Source organism: Sinohyriopsis cumingii, chromosome 2 (genome assembly GCF_028554795.1).
Source record: "Sinohyriopsis cumingii isolate HCF-2022 chromosome 2, ASM2855479v2, whole genome shotgun sequence".
NCBI classification, from domain to species: Eukaryota; Metazoa; Mollusca; class Bivalvia; order Unionida; family Unionidae; genus Sinohyriopsis; species Sinohyriopsis cumingii.
Window position 1 is genome coordinate 44,103,360 of NC_142962.1, and position 22,917 is coordinate 44,126,276.

The following is a 22,917-nucleotide window of genomic DNA, read 5'->3' on the forward strand; positions in this document are numbered from 1 at the left end:
TCCTTTGAAATGAACTTGGTCATTGTAACAAGTGCTGACAGTACACTGATGATAAACAGGTTTTAAAAGGATGTTGTGGGAAGTTTGATTTGGTTTTGTAAGGTTTAACACATAACATTACAGCCAGTATATCTGGTGGAGGAAGAACCTGGGAAGACCTGGGGAAAACTACCAACTCATGTTAAGATACTGCAAGCTTTCTCATGTACCCACACTGGATGAGAAAAGATTCAAACTCAGGCTGACAGAGGTGAGATGTGCAAGCGTCTTGTGAAGGCAAGTGCCTTTAACCATCTGGCCAAATGAGGTCCAATATTGTGGAAAATCATGGAAGAATCAGCCAAGTTATAACTCCAAGAAATCAGATTATGTCTGTTGAAGAATATGTACCTGATTTTATTAATTGTATGAAAAAGCTCTTGCTACCTTGTAGAATCCAGCAATCAGAGAAAGACAAAAATTGTCATTCTTGTCTATATGCTATATAAACATAGAGAAGAAATTATTCCCCACATTTCCTTTTAACTCCCTTTACCATTTCTAGGTAGCTAGAATTGTTTACTAAGGTTTAGATTTATCAATCAGGATGTTTGCATTTTCATAGAAGCGTGGAAGGGCTTAATGCTTTTATTTTTTTTAGAGAAATATAATTTATAAACATTATTTTCTGCATTGAACACATTTTCTCATTACCTTAGCATTAAAAAATAACTAATAAGAGGAGGCAATGGTCACCTTTCACAGGAATAAAGGATTTCTTCCTTGTATGCTGATTAAATCACATTTCAACTGATGGTCATTTAAGTTGTGACTACAGTAACCGGTTTAGAGAAATTAAACCAAATTACTTTTTCTCACCAAGTTAAACTCCTGGGAGAATCTAGCAAAAGTACTGTTGTACACTCATGATAAGGCTATGCTGACTTCAAACTGGTCTGGAGGGCTGAGCTGCAGCCACAGAACTAACCAGATTCATTTCTTGTCTCTGAAAAGTTTGATCACACAAATAAAATAACAGTTCCTTTTAGGAAAGATTCATGCTAAGATAAGTTGAGATTTTCATGAGACATACTTGATCTTTCCAGGTCTCAGATTATACCGAGTGTATAACCCTCTTTAGCCACAATACCACGGCTTGGGTGGTTATATACCATTTCCCTGGCTACACTGGAAGTAAGAGGCTTTACCCAGCACCAAGGCAATTTTCTTTGTGCTTTACAAAGTGTTTATGTACACAGATCATGGCCTACATCAAAGTTTCTCTAGACTCATCTATAGAGAAGGAACAGATGACAATTCTTTGATTTACTGCTGACTGCAACTTCTTTTTGCAATGAAGCTTTTTGTGTTATTATTACCACAGAACAATCTGATCTGAAATGGAGACAGTTTGAGTCCATTGGGAGGGCATGCAACTCGCTCACTCTGGGTGTCAAAGCTAAAGTTATCAAGAAACAGTTTGTTTGTTAACAAATTTCAGGATGTGCTGGCTAGGATATAGAACCGATATAAATTAAGCCATGCCAACTTTAATAACACATTCCACTTAGGAAACATGGTGTGAAATGTTGGCTTATTCAGATCAAAAATGGCTTGTAGGTCTGATAAATCCTTACCATAACCAATATCCATTCCTCCAGGATGCCTGAATGTTTTTGAGGTTGTTGTTGTTGTTGTTAGGTTTAACGCCATATTTCAGCACACGATAGGCTATGCATGGCGGCCAGTATTAATGGTGGAGGAAGAACCCAGAAAAACCCTGGGAAGAACCACCGACCCACGAGAAGCTACTGGCGAGCTTTCTCACATACCCACGTTAGCCGAATCCTAGACTCAAACCCACACAGACAGAGGTGAGATGGCAGTGATCAGTAACAGAGAGCGCTTTAGACCACTCGGCCACTTGGGGCCCCCGTTTCTGAGATCATGGAGCAGAAGCCTTTTATCATAGCAGGAGCAAACTTTCCTCATCAAAATGTCATAGAAAAATATTAACCAAATGTGTAACTGATGCAAGGACAATGCTAATGGCAGTGTGGAAGGCATTCTTAGCTACTGAGAGTCTCTCCTTGATGGAAGGTTTAAATTCTTTTCTTTGCACAGCTCAGATGTCAAATGCCAAGAATACTGGAGTAGCCTGTTCTGGCAAGGACGAAATACCTGCAACTGCAGTTATTAGAGCATGTTCAGTTTTAGGGGAATTTTCTTGAGAACCTATACTGAGCAGATTATTTACGAAGTAGTTGTTGCACCTGATGGGAGCTATTGGAATAACTTTGCATCTTTTTTCCCTCCCTTTTGGAATTATTTTCATTGCGGGGACTGTTGGGGAGTAGGGTAGGAATAGACTCCAAACAGCCCATTCTTCTGGTTTGGGACTGGACAGATGAAGATCGACAGTTTGTGATTTTAAATTATCATAAACAGATCTATCACCAGGTGGCCCCAAAGTGCACAAATCCGTGGATAGATTGATCGATGGATGGACCACTCTGTGTGAAGAGACTGGTCCACTTCCGACAATGAAGTGGTCAGGATACTTAAATTGGTCTGAAAAATGAGCCTGCCTGGGATATGTCTGATCTGGGCCATTACATTCTTCTGTGTGCACCAGTGCTGAAAATCATAAAAACCAGAATGCATATCATAGGTCTGATGTCACTGTTCTTCGGTTTTAAGGAGACCATTATTACAAAATTTTCTGCCAAAATGACAACTGCCTTTCCATATAATTGGTCCTTCCAGAAAAGAAATGCATTTACTATGGTTTTCATATCTAGAATGGTCATGTGGCAAGGTTATTCTTCCGGCCCCCCTCAGCCTGTGGTGAAGCTGGGCAAAAGATGGGTTCCCCAACCAAACTGGCATCCAATCAGATTGTCAGGTCCAGTAAGGGAAATTCCTGAGAAATTTCTGCTGTGAGTCATTGTTTGTTGTTCCCCTTATGTAAGAAAGATACCAATTTGTTTCAGATCAACATTAGCTGATTGAGGAACTGCAAAAACTCTCTTACCGAAATCCACAACTTGCTGGAAACTGACTCCACAAAGTTGATAATCTGTACTGGGCAACTATGGAATGCAAACCAGGTTAATACTGTTAACAAATTCCATGCCCAGATGGACAAATTACTGGGAAGGAGTGAGACCCGACTTGTTCCAATTGACCAGAAACCCTAAATGACTGAAAAAAGAAATATAATATCTGCCCTTGACCAAAGATAAACTTACCACATGTTTTTGGAGGATGTATAAGCATGGGCTGATTGAAACTGAATGGGAAAGCGCAACTGATAAATAGTTTCTTGGAAATTAAACAGAAGAAACTTTCATGTATAGGGACATAGATTTATACCTCAGTTAAGAACAAACTGAATACAAATTGAGACTTTATTTACAGAAAGGCTGACTGATCTTACTGTCTCTAACCTCAGCATGGCTATGTACTTTGTTAAGCTGGCTGTGGTCTATGATTGGTCTGAGTTGATCTTGGGTACCAGAAATAGCTGGAGTAAAACCATTGGAGAGCTCAGCTTGGAAACTATCTCTATTGCCCGTTTGACAATTAAAGACCAGATCTCCTTCTGCAAACTTCCTGCCTTCTCCAGACTTTACAGCATGTCCATCATGGAAAGGGAAGTTGAAAAGGGAGGGGTGGGTGGATAAACAAAATCTGAACCCTCTCTGAAACAACATGGATGAAAAATTAATTTTTGGGAAACATGGTTCAAAATGATGTATCTGGTGCCAATCAGAAGGCTGTCTGTAAGCATTCAAGGTGGCAAGTCAATGGCAGCTGCAAGGAAGATTGACAAAGGAGAAACCTTGTTTTCGTTCCCCTTTATTAAACTGCATCTGGTTTAACTGAATTTGAAATCATTACCTCTGAGCAGCATTTGGCCACTTCAGACAATTGTCTCCAATATGGCTAAGACCAGTTTGGCCTGAAAGTGGATGCAGGTAGCAAGGTGAGCTGAACAGATCTTTCTTGTCATGCCTGCTTGTGCACTTCCTCAATTTTGCCACCAAACAGTAATGGCTGTTAAAGAGTGCAGACCAAAGGGCCAAGCCATGATGCAGCTCACAAAAGCAGATAAGAGCAAGCAGGTGTCTCATATAACAAGATCCAGGTTAGCTGAAACCATCTGGGCATTTGGTATGTGGTGTATGACTCTGTTAATAATCTTGGTAGTCCAGACTGATAACTCTGGGCCCTGAGTGGCTGAGTGGTCTAAAGCACTCACCGTTATGGATCACTGCCATCTCACATGTCTGCATGGGTTTCGAGTCTAGGGCTCGGCTAATGTGGGTATGTGAGAAAGCTTGTTGGTAGCTTCTCGTGGGTCAGTGGTTCTTTCAAGGTTTCCCTGGGTTCTTCCTCTGCCATTTATACTGGCCGCCATGTATAGCCTATCTTGTGCTGAAAATGGCATTAAACCCTACAACAACAACAACCAGACTGATAACTCCCAAGCATGACTGCTACATGCTTTGTCAGCCAGTTGAAAAATTGCTAGCAAAATCAAATTAACATATTGGAAGAAGCAACCATGTTTCACAAGACATTTTTGTGCACCTGAAAAAAAAATGTGGATTGGTCATATTGACCACCACAGTGTTCTTGTACAAGGACAGACCACTGTGTTGAACATCAGCTAACATGTGCAGTACCAGCATGGTAAAAATGACACTGGTAGTTGGCTCTCAGGAAAGAAAGCCTCGGAATAGCCTGGGTCCTGTATTTTGTCAGTAAGGCACTCTGGAACTTACTTTATCTTCACTGTCTGTAGAATACAGAATGATGGCTGTATGTCATTATCTTCCAATTCCACCAAAGCCTTAAATTTATAAGCCTGTCTTGCAGCTGAGAGGGCAGGGCACTTGGAAATCGGTGGAACTTTGCAGATTTTCACCATGGCTACTTTAAACATGTATTTCATCTGCTCCATTTTGGGATTGGTATACAGCAAGTCATGGAGGTTATCCCAACACTAACTATGTCGATTGTCCTCATCTGGTACTCTGTCTTGATCAGAGTAAAACATACCAGCAGTGACTAGGCAGTGCCATCGCCCTGGTGTATGGTTTGGTATCTAGCCAATGGGTAAGCCATTAAGAATTGAACCAGCAGTTCATCGACTGCCAGACTCTAGCCAGTGTAAATTGCCAGACAGTGTGCTGGCCCCTCAGCTAAGCTATCAACTGGATGAACAGCACTATGTCTGGCTGGCTGGTATATGTGGGCAAAACATCTGAATCAACTAACTGGATCCCCATATTAAACTACATATCACTCTGTGACTGGCGAGTATATGAAACAACTTCTCAATGTGACAGAATCCTGGTAAATATTGATTACAGCCAGCTGAATCACTAGACTGGCTTGTTGCCTGAAAGATGGCAAAAAATAAACATGCACCCAGACTTACAAGTCCTAATACCATGCAGAGATATGCTAGGGGACTTGTGCCAACTGTGCAGCCTAGAAAAAAGGAGGACAATCTCCCACAGGTTGCTATTGTTGTTGCTGTAGGCAATACATGATGACCAGTATAAATGGTTGGGGATGAACCAGGGAAAACCCTGGGAAGAACCACTGACCCACGAGAAGCTATTGGCAAGCTTTCTCACATACACACATTGGCCGAGCCCCAGCCTCAAACCAATGCAGCCCACAGGCTGTAAGCCATCACTGAAAAAACAAAGTGGACAGCAGAAGCAAATTGACATGATACTAGCAATTGTATACACATCTTTTCAACTATCTGCTGCATCTGTGTCTCCAACAATACATGTGAAGAATGGGTGAATGGTAACTCAACAACCCCTTGTTTTTCCATCCACAGCTGACCTGGCATAATGGTCACCATGGGCAATGGACACATCACTTTTGTGGGGGGAAAGAGATATGGTACATAGATAAGAAAGACAAAATATCTGCATCTTTCCACAATTGCTGGATCTGACAGGTAGAGGAGCAATTTTCCTATATTAATGTGATCAGGGAATGTATTCAAAAGAGAAACCACTTAACTCTGAGTCACTGTCAACAACTTAAAACAGGTTTACATTTGATTATTTGCTAGTCATTTGATTTGTACAAAACACTCTTTAGCAACCCACTTTATTTCTTGGATGGTCTGCAATGGAATAATAAGCATTCCGATGTTACATAAACAAACAACACACAGGTTACATAAACAAATGACACATGGGGTTACATTCAAGAATTTAACATCTGGAGTTGCTATTACTGCTGCTGGTATAAGGCATACTGCATAACACAACCTATGTTGTAATGGTTGTTGTTGAGAATGATGTCATTCATGTTGCTATGGCAGTTTTTATTATTGTTCTTCTTGTCTTATTATGATATAGCTAAAAGAAACAATAACATGACATGTGCTTTCAAAAACAGGATTGAACTGAATTATACCACACCATTTATTATGCCTTACCTTTCAAGGAAAAAGGAATGCACTATTCTGTCACCCAGTGGATTTATGGCCAACTCTGGAATTCGAAGAAAATCTTCACGGCTGTAAAAATTAACACCACTTTTTAATTAAAAAAGAAATTTACAGGTCATACTTGTTTACAGAATTTCAGATAACAAACTATTTGAAAAGAAGTCTCACTACCAAACAAATTAGTTTCCTTCAAATTTCACTTTAAACAATGTGTCAGGAAAGTGAAGTCGACTTTGCCTTGCCAAAGACATCTATCCCACACTCCATTTACACTTTAACATGTCAGGAAAGTGAAATTGACTTCACCTTGCCATGAACACTTACCACATTCTCTATTTACATACAGATGCAAAACCAGGTAACATTTGTGACTATGCAGCTTTGTAAGAAAAGATAGCATTTTATCCCCTGAGCTGAATTTAGGCTGTCTTACCATTCAGGGGCCATAACCCATTGTTTCATCAAGGCAGTTGTTAATTGTGCTTTTTTTAATTATAAACTGCTGTTTTCAAGCATCCTTTCCAATCTGACTGCACTCTTTTCATTACACACAGCTGATGTCTTCATGCATCCTTTCCAATCTGTGTTCTTTTCATTACAGACAGCTGATGTTTTCATGCATCCTTTCCAATCTGACTGTGTTCTTTTCGTTACACACAGCTGATGTTTTCATGCATTCTTTCCAATCTGACTGTGCTCTTTTCATTACAAGCATCTGATGTTTTCATGCATCCTTTCCAATCTGACTGTGCTCTTTTCATTACACACATCTGATGTTTTCATGCATTCTTTCCAAACTGACTGTGTTCTTTTCATTACACACAGATGATGTTTCCATGCATCCTTTCCAATCTGACTGTGCTCTTTTCATTACACACACAAACACACCAATCTGACTCTGTTCTTTTCATTACACACAGCTGATGTTTTTCATGCATACTTTCCAATCTGACAGCTAAAAGGTACAAATGTGCAGTTCGGTGAAAACACTGTTGACATCTGAAACCTACCTAACAGAATATGACAAATGAATACACTTATCCAATATTTTACCTGAAAAGAAAATAGAATGATGTCTGATTTGCCTTAAACAAGCATTAATCACATATATCTGAAAATGGTTGCCTGTTTTCAAGGTTTCTCATTAGTACCATTAACAGCATTTCAGATTAAAAATAATATTTTCATGAAGTATGTTGAGTATTTATGGGAGAAAGAACCCAAGTTTCTGAACTTGTATCATTCAAGGCATTCTTCAAATACATCTGCAAACTGTCTTGAGAAAAATCAATTTATACTTGTGTGTATGTTATGCTTAGGAAGCAGTAAAGCGAACAACATGAGTCAAGGATCTTTGATCTTAAAATCAAGGTCAGTGTACTGACCATAAATGTATCTATTGGCATGCAAAAAAAACCCACAATGTCTGGTCAAAATATATTTATACATCTACGAGTTATAGTGTTCATAAGTTCAGTGAAGTGAAAAATGAGAGCAATGACCTCTGACTGGAGTCCAAGGTGAATTAATATTGTTTTCAATCCTCCTGCAGGGGATACCAAGCAAGTCCAATATGCTATTCTGAATGTCATAAAAGGGAGGCAGCAGATGTGAAGCTTTGAGTGGTTAGCATGCTAGACTCAAATCCTATCACTGAATCAGCCAGGGTCAGCTACCATGGTGTGTTCTTCAACAAAATACTTTCCTCCAATTGGCCTTGCATTAAATAACCAACTTATGTTGCTGTGCTATCAAACACCAAACCAAGATAAAATCTGATCTTCCAACTCCTTCACAAAAGTGTGGATATACTGGTGGTCAGATGTGCACCATTTTCAATCAGAACCAATTACATATTGTATCAAGTATTTTAGTGGAAGAGCCTTGTCAATGCCATGATTTGTTCATGAGCAGCAATAACCAGATTTTCAAAATAGCACTATGGTGTCATGTTGGAGGTCAGATAAACCATTCAGAACCAGCTAAATCATGCTTAAGTGTTTGAATAAAAACCCTATATCAAGCCGACCATCTCATTATGAGAAACAGACATTTAAAGATTCTAAGAGGGCCATCAAGGCAGCTGTTTAGGAAGTACATATCATAAGAAGTCATTTAGCGAAACTCCATGTTGCTGTTGTCATCTTTTCAGGACAAACAGTAATAATGCACTTCAAAATGGACTCAACAGCAGCCATATTGGAGGTCTGATTAGACAACCTATGTATCATAAAAAGTCTATCAGTGAAAACCCCATGTCAAAATAAATATGTCAAGAAGAAGTGGCAATAACAATATTTTCACAACATTTGCCACATTGGCCATATTGAGGCTCAGCTTATCATCATTTTCATTCAGGACCAATCAGACATAATAAGTCATGTAGTGAAAATACCATGTCAATGCCAGACATAATAAGTCATATAGTGAAAATACCATGCCAATGCCAGACATCGTAAGTCATATAGTGAAAATACGATGTCAATGCCAGACATCGTAAGTCATATAGTGAAAATGCCATGTCAATGCCAGACATTGTATGCCATGTTGTGAAAATACCATGTCAGTACAACTATATTTTATGGGGAAGTAGCTTTAAAAAAATTTCAAAGATGGCTGTCATTGCAGCCATAGTGAATGTGAGATTGGCGCGATTTTCACTCAGGACCAACTAGACATCTTAAAATGTGTTTTAGTGAGAACCCTATGTTGATAAAACCATCCATTTACGACCAGTATTTTTATATTAGATGACCCATAGGCATATACATTTTCATTAGGCCCAACTACATCCTGGGTTGAATGCACTTGTTAAATTTCATGGCAATCTGAAGAGTAGCTTAGGAAAAGTAGCAATAACAAATGGATATATGGTTAAACATACAACAGATGGCAGACCATCACTTTAACTCTTCTGGTCTTTTACTAGAAGAGCCAAAAGTAAAAGCAAAAATGCTGATACAGTACATATATTCACTTTTAGATTCATCAATGTATCTTCTTTTAAAACATTTAACAACAGAATATAGCTTTTTATCTTCAAAGCATTCTTTCTAAAGAAATCACAAAACAACATCCAATATTTTCTGCAAGATTAGCTAAATGTTAGTTTTAAACAAGTCAGGAAAATGAAAGAAATCATAACTATCACCAAAGATTTCCCGAGAAGCATACAAGAAAATAAATCTGCAGTGAAAGTGTACATAAATCTCATTTATCTGATTTACATCTTTATCATTTTAACATGTACAACAAATATTTGCTGCAAATTTTCAAACTATTTTAGGTCTGATAATTCAAGATCCAAATAAGCATTTATGATTTCAATAACAGATGCTGTTCCATTTAGTCAAATGCACTACATACAATAAGAACTGGCAAATTTGCTCACTTGAGTAAAAAAAAGAAGTAATTTTACCTCAGAAAACCATTGTTATTCTTGTCCAAACTTGCAAATCTGCTGTATAGTCTTTCAATCTGATTGTGGGAAACTGTAAAAGAAAGATTTTGTACATTAAAACTAAATACATGTTTTGTTGGTAGAAGGAAGAGATTTGATTTGGCATAGGGATTCAAGGCTGTAAGACCAAAATGTATTCATACACTACATATCAAACAAATGCTTTCAGTCAACTTGGAAGAAAACTTAAATGCACTTCTTTCTTTACTGCTACTTTTTTTTTTACATAGCCCTCATTTAGGATTTCTTATTACATTACATACAGATGTTCAATTCACATTTCCATATCACACCCAAATTTTGACCTATTTACATACAGATGTTCAATTCATTTTCCATATCACACCCAAATGTGAGCTTTTTACAGAAAGATGTTCAATTCATTATTTCCATATCACACCAAAATGTGAGCTTTTTACAGACAGATGTTCAATTCATTTTTCCATATCATACCCAAAAGTGAGCTTTTTATATACTGATGTTCAATCCATATTTCCATATCACACCCAAATCTGACCTATTTACATACAGCTGTTCAATTCATATTTCCATATCACACCCAAATGTGACCTATTTACATACAGATATTCAATTCATATTTCCATATCATACCCAAATGTGACCTATTTACATACAGATGTTCAATTCATATTTCCATATCAATCCCAAATCTGACCTATTTACATACAGATGTTCAATTCATATTTCCATATCACACCCAAATGTGACCTATTTACATACAGCTGTTCAATTCATATTTCCATATCACACCCAAATGTGACCTATTTACATACAGATGTTCAATTCATATTTCCATATCAATCCCAAATCTGACCTATTTACATACAGATGTTCAATTCATATTTCCATATCAATCCCAAATGTGACCTATTTACATACAGCTGTTCAATTCATATTTCCATATCACACCCAAATGTGACCTATTTACATACAGATGTTCAATTCATATTTCCATATCACACCCAAATGTGACCTATTTACATACAGATGTTCAATTCATATTTCCATATCAATCCCAAATCTGACCTATTTACATACAGATGTTCAATTCATATTTTCATATCACACCCAAATGTGAGCTTTTTATATACAGATATTCAATTCATATTTCCATATCAATCCCAAATGTGACCTATTTACATACAGCTGTTCAATTCATATTTCCATATCACACCCAAATGTGACCTATTTACATACAGATGTTCAATTCATATTTCCATATCAAACCCAAATCTGACCTATTTACATACAGCTGTTCAATTCATATTTCCATATCACACCCAAATGTGAGCTTTTTATATACAGATATTCAATTCATAGTTCCATATCACACCCAAATGTGACCTATTTACATACAGATGTTCAATTCATATTTCCATATCAAACCCAAATCTGACCTATTTACATACAGCTGTTCAATTCATATTTCCATATCACACCCAAATGTGAGCTTTTTATATACAGATATTCAATTCATATTTCCATATCACACCCAAATGTGACCTATTTACATACAGATGTTCAATTCACATTTCCATATCAAACCCAAATGTGACCTATTTACATACAGATGTTCAATTCATATTTTTATATCACACCCAAATGTGACCTATTTACATACAGATGTTCAATTCATATTTCCATATCATACCCAAATGTGACCTATTTACATACACATGTTCAATTCATAGTTCCATATCACACCCAAGTCATATTTCTCTCTGATCTCTGCTCATAAATATTCATTCACTGTACAGATCAAAATATTTGTAAAAGATGTGGTGTGTAATAAATACAAAACTGCATTTGTGTTTGTAATTAGCTGGGTGAAATAACTTGTTTGATAATGTATATGAATAAGACATGTTTTGGCCTCATCATATCTCTATAATATACATCCACCTCATTCTTTCTGCTGACTAGGAACAACAGATATGAGTCATTTTCTATAAATCATTTTTTTAATTACTTCAGAATTTGTTGCAATAATCCTTGTTTTTAATCTTTAATTGGACTTCTGAAATAACATCTAATAACTGGCTGCACTGCTTTATACTAACCTGGATCAAAGGGTATTAATGGACTTTTTAATGTGCATTTCACTTAGACAAGCTTAAAGTTCTATTGACCTACATTTCATTTGGCTGATTTGGCTGGAATGTGATGGAAACTGGAAGTGCCAAAACCAGACTAAGTTCAAGTATGTATCATTAATGAAATGAATAAAAAATATAATCATGTAGAAGAAAGTATTTAGATAGCTTCGTTTTGTTGAAGACACATATCATCCCTTTAACCAATTTTGGCATTAATGGCTTCCATTGCATTCCAGGCAACTGAAATATTGGTAAACGGAACTTAAAAACACATTGATCTGCTTGTGCCAAAATTTGAATCCATTAGGTAAAAGCCATTAGAGTAAGCAAAGTCATACAATGACAATATGACTTAACTTCATGGAAAAGAATCCATACGGGCTGTCAATTGTAATAATGACTTAATTTAAAGAGGGTAACCAATTAGATAAGACCTAATCTACCTCGAGGCCCTCATACAAAGAAATTTATTTATTTTAGCTGCATCTCTGAAGCCACTGGCTATATTGGTTTTGGAAGAAGGTAATAGAGTGGGCATTTCTTATCTCAACTGGAATACTGTTCCAAAGCAAAGTTCCAGAGAATTGGAAACTTTTTTAAAATACATGTAATTCCTTATTTGGTTTGGGAATTTTATACTATTTGGTAGACATCGAGCACAGGTTGGGAGTATTGCCAGGTAGCCTATACTGGAATAGTGATTGTAAATATTCAGGAGCACTAGCGACTATTATTGGATGTCCTGTACATTTATTTGGCTTTTCTCAGATTCAGTCTTTAATAGGTGATATTTTTAACTTACCAGCTAAATTTTCCTTGCTTTCTTTCTGGATTGATATTAGCCAAAATGCTCTTTTTTGAAGATGTGCCAGCTTCTGTCTAACTGTGAGATATTCCTAAAAAGTTGGCTTCTTGTTCCCCTGTAATTTGACTGGGGAACTTGCTACACAACACCATTATTTAGGCAGTAAGACACTGATGCAAAAAATGGAAACTTGGACTGCAGGACAATGCCTGCTTTACAGTTAATACTGCAGTGTTAAGAAGCCACAAAATAACTTACTGTTAAACCTAACTTTGAAGTAAAATGAAGTGAACAAACAACCACCAAGTAGCCTCTCACGCTATATTGCACATTTTTAAACTGAATACACAATAAATGGAAACCTCAAACACACAATTGACAATTACAGTTAGTTCAGTGGAATCTATCAACCTACATGTTTTTGACATAACCAACATGTCAGTCTCTTCTGCACAACAATACATCATTTCTGTAAACATTGGATCACATCTTATTTTTGGTCAGAAATCCAATTTGTATAAAAAAAAAGAACAATTGTCCTTAAATTTAGGTAGTAGATATTCATAAAGTGTATAAAAATGTCAATTTCTATTTTGAATGCAAATGAAAACGTACCTTCTAAATGTCAACACAAAAACCTACCTTCTTGAACTTGTGAACCAGAATCTATACCATATACATTCCCATTCATCAAAACTGACTTAATATTTATCATTTAGAATCATACAATCATATCTAATAAAAATATTTTGTTTTGAACAATAATGCACATCTTAATCCAGGTTTAAATTTTTCAAGTTGTCCCATACCCACAATAATGTCTGGTCACAACTTGTCAACTTGCCACTCAAGATTTTCAAGAAATTCCCAGGCGTATAGCGTGTTTCAAAATTCTTCAGTAGATTTTTTTTCTCCATAAACAAGATGTGAACACATTACATCCAATCTACTGTTTTTTTTCTCTCCAACTTAATAACTTGTTAAATTTATAAAATGTTGAACCTCTACTAATGTTTTTTTTCAAATTGATTTAGTTTGTTTAATATTTCCTGCCATTTTGTTATGTTGAATTTTCTAAAACCAACTACAGTGTATGAACCTGACATAAATCACTGGCTGAAATGCTGACCAACATAGTCAAAATTAATATTTATATTTCCATGGGCATCATGATTTACTACAATCTACCATAGTCTATCACAATTCACTACAATCTAACACAATCATCTATAAAAATACATCCTGCAACGCTGAATAAAACATTTTCCAGGAACATGTCCAAGTCAACAAGCACAAAAGAGTTATCATCGAGTACAAAAGCAACATAAATTTTGTCAGGTGAATGTCATATTTACCCAATAAAATACTAAACCTCCCACAAGGAATTTCATTCACTTTGTCTCTAAAGAGAGCATATACAAATTTCATTACATAATTGCACTGTCTCTCCTTTGTGGCATCATAATATGCTCTGTAAAACAAATTGAGTTGGGATGCCATATGTTTACCTATGGCCCCAAAGCATCTGTCCAATTGGCCTGCTCTGAAACATCTTCATCACTGAACTCATCAAAACCTCACTTGCTTCAGATGGAGTGGGCAAGTTATCCTTTTTTTTTCTTTTTTGGTTTACATCTTCATACACAGTATTCATTTTTGTTTGATTTTTTTCACAAATCTGACCAAGTTTATTTTCGTTCTATTTTGTTGTTCTTTATTCTGTTTAAATAACATTTACTTTCAAAATGTCCAACATATGAAAGATCATTCCAACTGGTTTCAACAACCATCATGTGTATGCGAAAAATCTGTGTATTACGACACTGCATTTCATTTTCTTGATGAGTCTGGTTCCGTTACTGGTGTTTAATATTATCCTGCCAAACCGGGAGTCCACAGAGCAGGAAACTTGACTAACTGTTGATACACCACCAAACAATCTTCCTTTTTTCTCTTCAAAAACATGAGCCATTTATTTTGTGAGACAAGCATCTACGGCAAAACTAAATTTTTTTATTGTTCAATTATTACAATATTGATGTAGTGATTTTGTTGGAAGTAATAATAAAACTTATCATCCTTGAGGACATCTCTAAGGGCCAGTTCAAGAATTATCTGAAACAGTGGTCCGTATATGTGAAATCAAGCTCTTTATTTTATGAAGTATTCATTTTGCTTGACTATCTTGTTATCTTTGATCACAATTATGAAAGAGTCGGTTAATTTAAGGTAGTTTATGTTACATACATAATAATGTTTATAAGTGTTTGATAGCAGCAGGGAGGGCGTACAGACCAGGTGGCTCAGATAAATTTAAGCCTCCCACCGAACATTTCTCCGTAGAAGCCTCAGAAAGCAGAAATAACGCCTCCTACGCAAATTAATCCGCAAAATTTCAACCCAAAGTGCATTTTCAGGCATAAAAAAAATGGCAGCTTTTTTGGGGGGGGGGTATTGTAAAATTTATTTGCCGTAATTGAATTTGGGTTGCGGATACTAATTTTATTTCACATTAAAACAATATCGTTGAAAATAAGATGAGTCGAAAAGTTAGCACAGTTGGAGAACCTCATTCTGCTAGATTAGCGCGAGAGCAATTAGCGGCATTAAAGAAGTTCATTCCGACAAAACAATTATTTAAGAGAAATGTTCGTGGTTACGAAGATATGCAGCATGGAATTTCAGAAACTTCGGCAAAATGGTTGAAGCCAGTAACCGGAACAATTGAACAGGTTGTATATGGCGACGAAAAAGATCCAGATGCTAGAAAACGTGGAATTTTTCCTATGTTGAAAGGTATTGAGGATCAATCACGAACATTACCCGAGCGATTAGCAATAGCAGCAGCGGCGCAACAACTTGCAATTACTGATGGAGGACAACCTGGAGGAAAAAAACCTGGAGGAAAACCTTTAATGATAAAAGGGAAGTTTAATATCGATAATTTAAGAGAAAATTTCACCGATGAGGGATGGGAAATAATATCGCAGCCCCTCTCGACATTGTATAACATAGATGAGGTTGGCCAATTTGCGGAGGAATATTTTAGTGGTCGAACTGAATATTTGACTGCAGTGGGGAAAAAAAGATATGCAACTCGCGGTAATTGGTATGATATGGTATATAAAATTTACACACAAACAACATCAATAAGTAAGACAACGGATCCGCGTTACAGAAGATTTTTAGAAACAGCAAGAGATACACAAAGATATAATAAGCAAGAGGCGGAAGAAAGAAAACAACTGGAGAAAGAAAGAAAACAACAGGAAAAAGAAGAAAGAAAACAACTGGAAAAAGAAAGAAAACAACAGGAGAAGAAGGAAAAAACTAAAACACGAGGAAGAAAAGCAGCACCACAGGAAGATATTCAACCACAGGAGCCAATATTTCAACCAGAGGAATTAGGAGCTAGACCAAAGGAAGATATTCCACCACAGAAAAAAGAAAGAAAATCAAGAAAGAAAAAAGATCAAAGTGATGAACCGATAATTGTACCCGAATATGTACCATTACCGGCTAGTAGTTCGTTTGTTCTTAGTCCTAGAATATCTGCTGAAAATTATTTGGATGAAAACATGTTGCATTTAACTCGCAACTATGATTCAACAGTTCAAATGGCTGCGGATAATTCTCCGGAAAATAAAAGATTACTTTTGCGAAAAGATATTGATGTTGATAAAATTGAGGAAATTGATTGGCTAGCAATGATGTATTTTGGTAGTATAGAAAAACCAGTAAAATATGATGATGAAAATTTTAGAAAATTTTCATCAGATGTTATTAAATACAGACTTGCGGGTGCAAAAAAGACAATTTCGCCACCTAGAAGTAAAAGTTCATCACCTAAAGATAAAGGTTCACCGCCTAAAAGTGATAGTCCTGAATCATTTTCTTTTGATCCTCACCACTCTCCTCTTTTCTCTCCTACATTATATCCAAGGGAACCTTCTGCATTCCCCTCTTGGAGACCCCCACCTGTGGAACCAACAGCGTCAAACTACAGGGGTCCCACTGAAAAACCATTAAGATGGGGAATTCACCCCGGGGAGGGTGCAACACTTAGGGGCGGTACCCCTTCACCTCCACTAGAACAATATTCACCAGGGACGTCGTCAGGGACATCGCCGGGATCACCATCAGAGGAGAAGAAATCTTCATCGCCGTCAGACGATTTATTCTACGTAACGCCATTGGAATCTCCAGAAACAAAAAAAACAGGAAGTGGATATTCAGTTTGTCCCGATAGTGTTGTCAACGATGTATCTCGCCTTGAAGTATTAATCGGAGGAAAGCGAGCAGGAAATAATTCTCGTGAGATAGTCAACGAAGCATCAGATATTTGTCAGCGATTATTCCGTGGTGGTATCATCGATTCTCATATTTATAAAGAGTTTGTTGATGAACTCATCGATTAAATCAATACAATTGAAATAATATGATTATTCATAAACATCAACGCAGACCTAATCAGGTTCGCATAGTAAACTCTCGATTGCCAGTGTACAAATATATTCACGGTAATGGATTCGGCGATATCATTGGAAGTCTCGTTACGCGAATAGTACCTAAAATTGGACCAATGGTAAAACAACTAGGATTAAAAGCGATAGGAAAGATAGGTGAGACTGCCGTTTCTGGTATCGGTAATTTGGCCAGTAAAGGCTTCAACGCTATCAAAAATAAAATATTAAGTTTAGTACGTAAAAAGCAACCTGTTAAATTACCCATTACCAGAGAAATGCCACCCGAAGTTAGTAAGGTCATAAATGATGCGGCAAATAAAAAAATAAATGATCTAGCACAGGAAGCTGCTATAACAAATCTAGCGCAGGAAGTTGCTAAGACAAATCTAGCGCAGAATGTTGCTAATACAAATTTAGCAAATACAAGTTTTGTTTCAGGTAGTGGTCTTCGTTTTAGACGATATTATTAATAATAAATGTTCGCACAAGTGTCAAATGAAGTATTTGATATGGACGAGCCAGTAGGTAGGGATACATCAGTGCGAGATTTCCAGTATTTCTCGTACGATGTAGTTGAGCCAGATTCAAGAAATCGGAAGGAAATTCAAGTCCACGATACAACAAGATATTTTCTTCCATCTGAGGCGTATATCGAATTTGTTGGAAAAATTGTAAAGGCAGCTGATGGTACCAACTACGATGCAAATTTTGGTGTTGGTTTTGTCAATAATGGTATCATGGCATTATTCAAGAATGCCACTTACATGATTGATGGAAGAGAGATTGAATCAATTACGAACAACGTTGATATAGCAACGACTATCATAGGTCTAGCAAGATACTCGGATGATTTTACCAGATCAGCCGGTCCTAGTATGATGTTTGCCAAGGATAATTCCAACTACCCTGAACATTTACCATTTGATATTGGTAGACCGGTAGACCCCGCTGGCCAACCCGCTGATGTTCATTCAGTGATGATTGCCCCCAATGGCAATTACAATCTTGGATTTGCCATAAGAAAAAATATGTTGAAGGGAGATGAACGAAAATTCTCCTGTGCAATTCCATTATCTCATATTTTTGGATTTTGCAGACATTTCAGAAAAGTTATTTACGGAGCGAAGCATACGATATCTTTCGTTCGAGATGCCAATGATGACAGAGCCATTTGGCGAGATCCTGGTGATCCTGGTAAAGTTGTCCTTGAAAAAATTACCTTGTGGATGCCAGCAATAGTTCCATCGATGATCATAGAAGAAAAATTATTATCATTTATGAATCAAGGAGGAAAATCCATCATGTCTTGGTTGACAACAATGACTGACTCCAACGAAAATGTTAATTTGGACGGAATATTTACTTGGCGAATTGCTTCACAGCAAGGCTCTTCCGCACCTAGACATATCTTTGTTGCTCTGCAAAGCATGATTAGAGACGATCAATTACATAGTAACATGATATTCGATAGATTAGAGGCAACAAATGTATCGTTGAGAATAAATGGCCAACAGGAGCCATCCGAGGAAATAGCCATCGATTTTGAGAACAATTCGACGGCACGCGCGTATCATCGATTATTAAGTTTTATGGGACGCGATCAAAATATTGATACCGGATTGCAAATATCACAACTAGATTTTAATACACTCTATCCTATCTATTATTTTTCCCTGGAACATCTCGATTTAGTAAAGCAGTCGGTTGTCGATATTCATTTCAAAGCCAGAATTAACACAGGAGGACCAGCAAGAGCAATCGCGGTTATTCTTAGTGATAGAACAATGATCCTGGAAGGCATCAGCGGTAGAATGAGAGTTATCGATGCACCCGTAGAGAACATGTAATAAATTCTAAATTTAGATTAAGTGATTATTAATATGCCATACGATCACGTCAGCGTAACTCTGACCCCCGGTCAGGTGAAAAAACTTCATGCAGCAACAACAGCGCGACGAGGTTTAAGTTTAACCTTAAAAAGTAATCAACTTCACGGTGGACCTAACAAACTATCGTTAACTAAAAATCAACATGGACATTTCACCAGAGCCAGATCAGCAAATACTGGTATTCGCTTGAATCTCTCGATAGGTGCAATCAGAGATATGATCAAAGTAGGTGGTATTTTTCCTTTATTCGCCGCTATTCCAGGATTGATAGCTGCGGCGGCTCCCGCGATTGCAAAGGCAGTAGGATTAGGTGCACTTGGAGGGATAGGTTCTGCATTAGGAAGAAAGGTCGTCGGAGGAAGATATCGCAAAAAAAAGGGAGGATTTCTCTTCCCCTCTCTTCTCGCAAAATTGATGCAGCCGCAACAAGGATCAGGACTTTACCTAAGACGACCCCCATACGGATCCGGTCTAAGTCGAGTCTACCAGCCTCAAATTTAGATTTAATAAGTGAAGCAAAAAAAAAGAAAATAAAATTTTTCAGAGGCGTATTTATGCGAGATCAACTACCAGATAAACCAAATCCCACCGAGACAGGAATAATAAATCTTGATAAAAATTCTGGTCCTGGCACTCACTGGGTTGCGTATGCGATTAATCCTCGCGAAATCATTTACTTCGACTCATACGGATTAGCACCGCCAAATGAATTTATCAAATATGTGTCAAAATTAAAACTTCCAATTTGGTATTCAACACTTCCAACACAAACATTAGCGGATCCACCAATATGCGGCCCGGAGTCAATTAACGTCCTTGATGCAATTTCAAAATCATCTCGTCCTTTTCGCAAAATTTTATTTGAATATACCGTAGATAAATATCATGGTTGATATTTACGGTAGATCTCTCTTTAGGAAAGAAAAAAAAGACGCAGTCGACATCGATACATCAAAATTTGCAACCAAGAGTGATATTAACAATCTTTTATCGCTGTCAGAGGTGGATCCTGGCGAAGTTGCTGTTTTTCAAAATACCGAAGGGCGATTACAAACTAGTAACGTTAAAATAACTGACATAATCAAGCGAGACGAATACCGCGATCACATTAGTCAATTTACTCGCCAATCGGAGATGGTATTAAAATCTATTGCTGATATCGCCGATATTATAGCAAAGTTATCCCTGAAGACCGATAAAGCATTACACGACGATCTTCAGGATAGAATGATAAAAAGACTTAATAGGCTAAATAACGACCTTAAAAAACTTGACGATGCTTTAGATAAATTTAGCAAAAAATTTGACGAGAATATAAAAACATCCAGTGATACTTCCTCCGCCGCAAACGAACTAGCAAATAAGAAAGCCGATCAAGCATCACATGACGATCTTAGCGAGAAAATAAAAAAAATCAACGAGGAAATTACTAATATTCTTGCCGAAATTAACGAAGTAAATATCTCGATGAGTCAGAAAATCGATAAAACATCAATCGACGATCTCAACAAAAAAATAAAAAAAATCAACGAGGAAATTACTAATATTCTTGCCAAAATTAACGAAGTAAATATCTCGATGGGTCAGAAACCATCGATCGACGATCTCAACAAAAAAATCAACGAGGAAATTATTAAACTCGGTAATGTTGTTGTTCCTGAATTTACCAAGGGGATTAACGTGATGCAAGGACAAATAAAATCCATCAACGATGAAATTAACGTGGTACGTGAATTGGCGCGTCAAAAGTTAGATACATCAACGTACGACGAAAAAATTCGAGATTTAAACACGAAACTTCTTGCTGCAACAACAAAAATTGATCAATCCGCCGATAAAACTGGTCACGCCACTGACGTAAAGCAATTAGGTAGGGAAATTATCGAAACAACCACAAAAATTAACAATATCAACACAAAAATATCGTCATTGAATATCCCAAGATTGGCGAAATTTTATGTGCCAGATCATTTGATAGACAGAATTATACGATGCAATCTAACATTTGTGTTAACCATAAATAATCTTACCTGGACACCCCAGAATAACACATTTAGCTTTACCGCGCCAATTGCTGGCGTATATCGAGCACATATTATCTCCGATATAAAATTTAAGGTACAACCGGATCAGAATAATAAAATTTATGAATTCTGCCCTGGATTTTTTATTATTTCGTTAAGTGAATATGGCAATCCAACATTCACGCTAGAACCGCCAGATAGAACCACCATGGGACCGGTGAATTATTTTGCAATTTTCGAATTTTTATCCGAATATAGGCAGTAATTCCGCAATTGTTATCGTAGATTAATAAATGACCGCATCGGATTACCGATATAATCAGGCGCGATCATGGCAGGATTCGTTAAAAAAACTCCTCGACGATTATCAAACAAAAATAAATAAATACCAGCGCAAATTAGTTATCATTGATGTTGCTGTTTACGCAGTATCTGCTGTGGTCGCTGGTGCAGGAATAATTCTATCCGCGGTAACAATGATAACGCCAATCGTAGCAACAATAATAATCTCGTCAACAACAGCAATCGCGGGTGTTCTTAATATCATCGCGAAAAAAATATCCTCGTGCACAAGTGAAAAATTATCATCGTACAAAAGTAAACTAACTAAGGTAAATGACGCATACTCGAAGTTATCATTGTTACTTTCTGAGAGTCTCAACGATGGTATTATATCCGATCTAGAATTTTCTTCAATGATTAGTATTTACTCGGAGATTGAACAAATGAATATTAATAATGTCCGAGTTAGCCCAGATCGTGACAAACACGACACCGCCAACAACAACGTTAATATCACTAAGTTCAACGAAACCAGAGTTTAGCATTAATTTCTCAACACCAATTAGCGTTAACGAAATTGCATTAACACAGTTGCGTGTCTACAATAGCTGGCCTAATGTTAGATCGAAATCATTCGGTAATTTGATGCCAAATAATTCACTTGTTTTTGCAAATAAGAATAAACCCGATGGAACACCCGATTGGATCGTCGTTGGTATACCAACCGGTAGTTACGAAATTGATCAGCTGAATAATGAGTTTACCACTAGAATATCAAATTTAACCGGCGATGCTACTCCGGGAATAAAGATATCTTCACATGATCCAACACTATCGTCAATGATAGAAGTGAAATCACCGTACGTGGTAGATATTTACCAATCATCGATTAGAAATATATTAGGTTGGCCCGAGGTCGCACCTCTGATAAAACCAAAGAAATCGGATGTTATTATTCCAGGTTGGTATGATGAAACCCTTCCAGAACTACCGGAACCAAAAAAGGAAGATTTTACAACCAACGAAGGATGGTATGGAGATATAAAACACAAACCTCTGATCCACAGCGCCATCAATCTCATGAATAACCACAAAATTAACCTAGTAATATTCGCTTTCACTTTTATTAACGAAAGAATTCTCTCATGGTTGCCTCTTCCTAAAATCCCCCCAGATGTGAAAATCTTCGACGCTACCCACATTAACAGGATAATAGCCCCCATAGACGGTATCTTGGTAAGAAGAACACTAGACGAGTTTATTCAAGAACACGAATTACAATTAAATTTATTGCGCGGATCATTTCATGAATGCATCCTAAATAAATCTGGTTCATGTAGCGAAATTATAAAGCACGTGAAAATTTTAAATCAACTTGCGAATGATATTGAATATTATCATGATA

General features: G+C 36.9%; 1 protein-coding gene across 1 annotated transcript in view; it reads right to left on the bottom strand.

The window, feature by feature from the left end:
- LOC149804738 (calcineurin B homologous protein 1-like) overlaps positions 1 to 22,917 on the bottom strand; it is a 47,178-nt gene that overhangs the window by 14,993 nt on the left and 9,268 nt on the right. Inside the window, exons 2-3 of the mRNA XM_089943707.1 lie at positions 9,888 to 9,960; positions 6,458 to 6,538 (exon numbers count right to left, since the gene is read on the bottom strand). Coding sequence (XP_089799833.1) covers positions 6,458 to 6,538; positions 9,888 to 9,960 — 154 coding nt within the window. The remainder of the gene's footprint in view (positions 1 to 6,457; positions 6,539 to 9,887; positions 9,961 to 22,917) is intronic.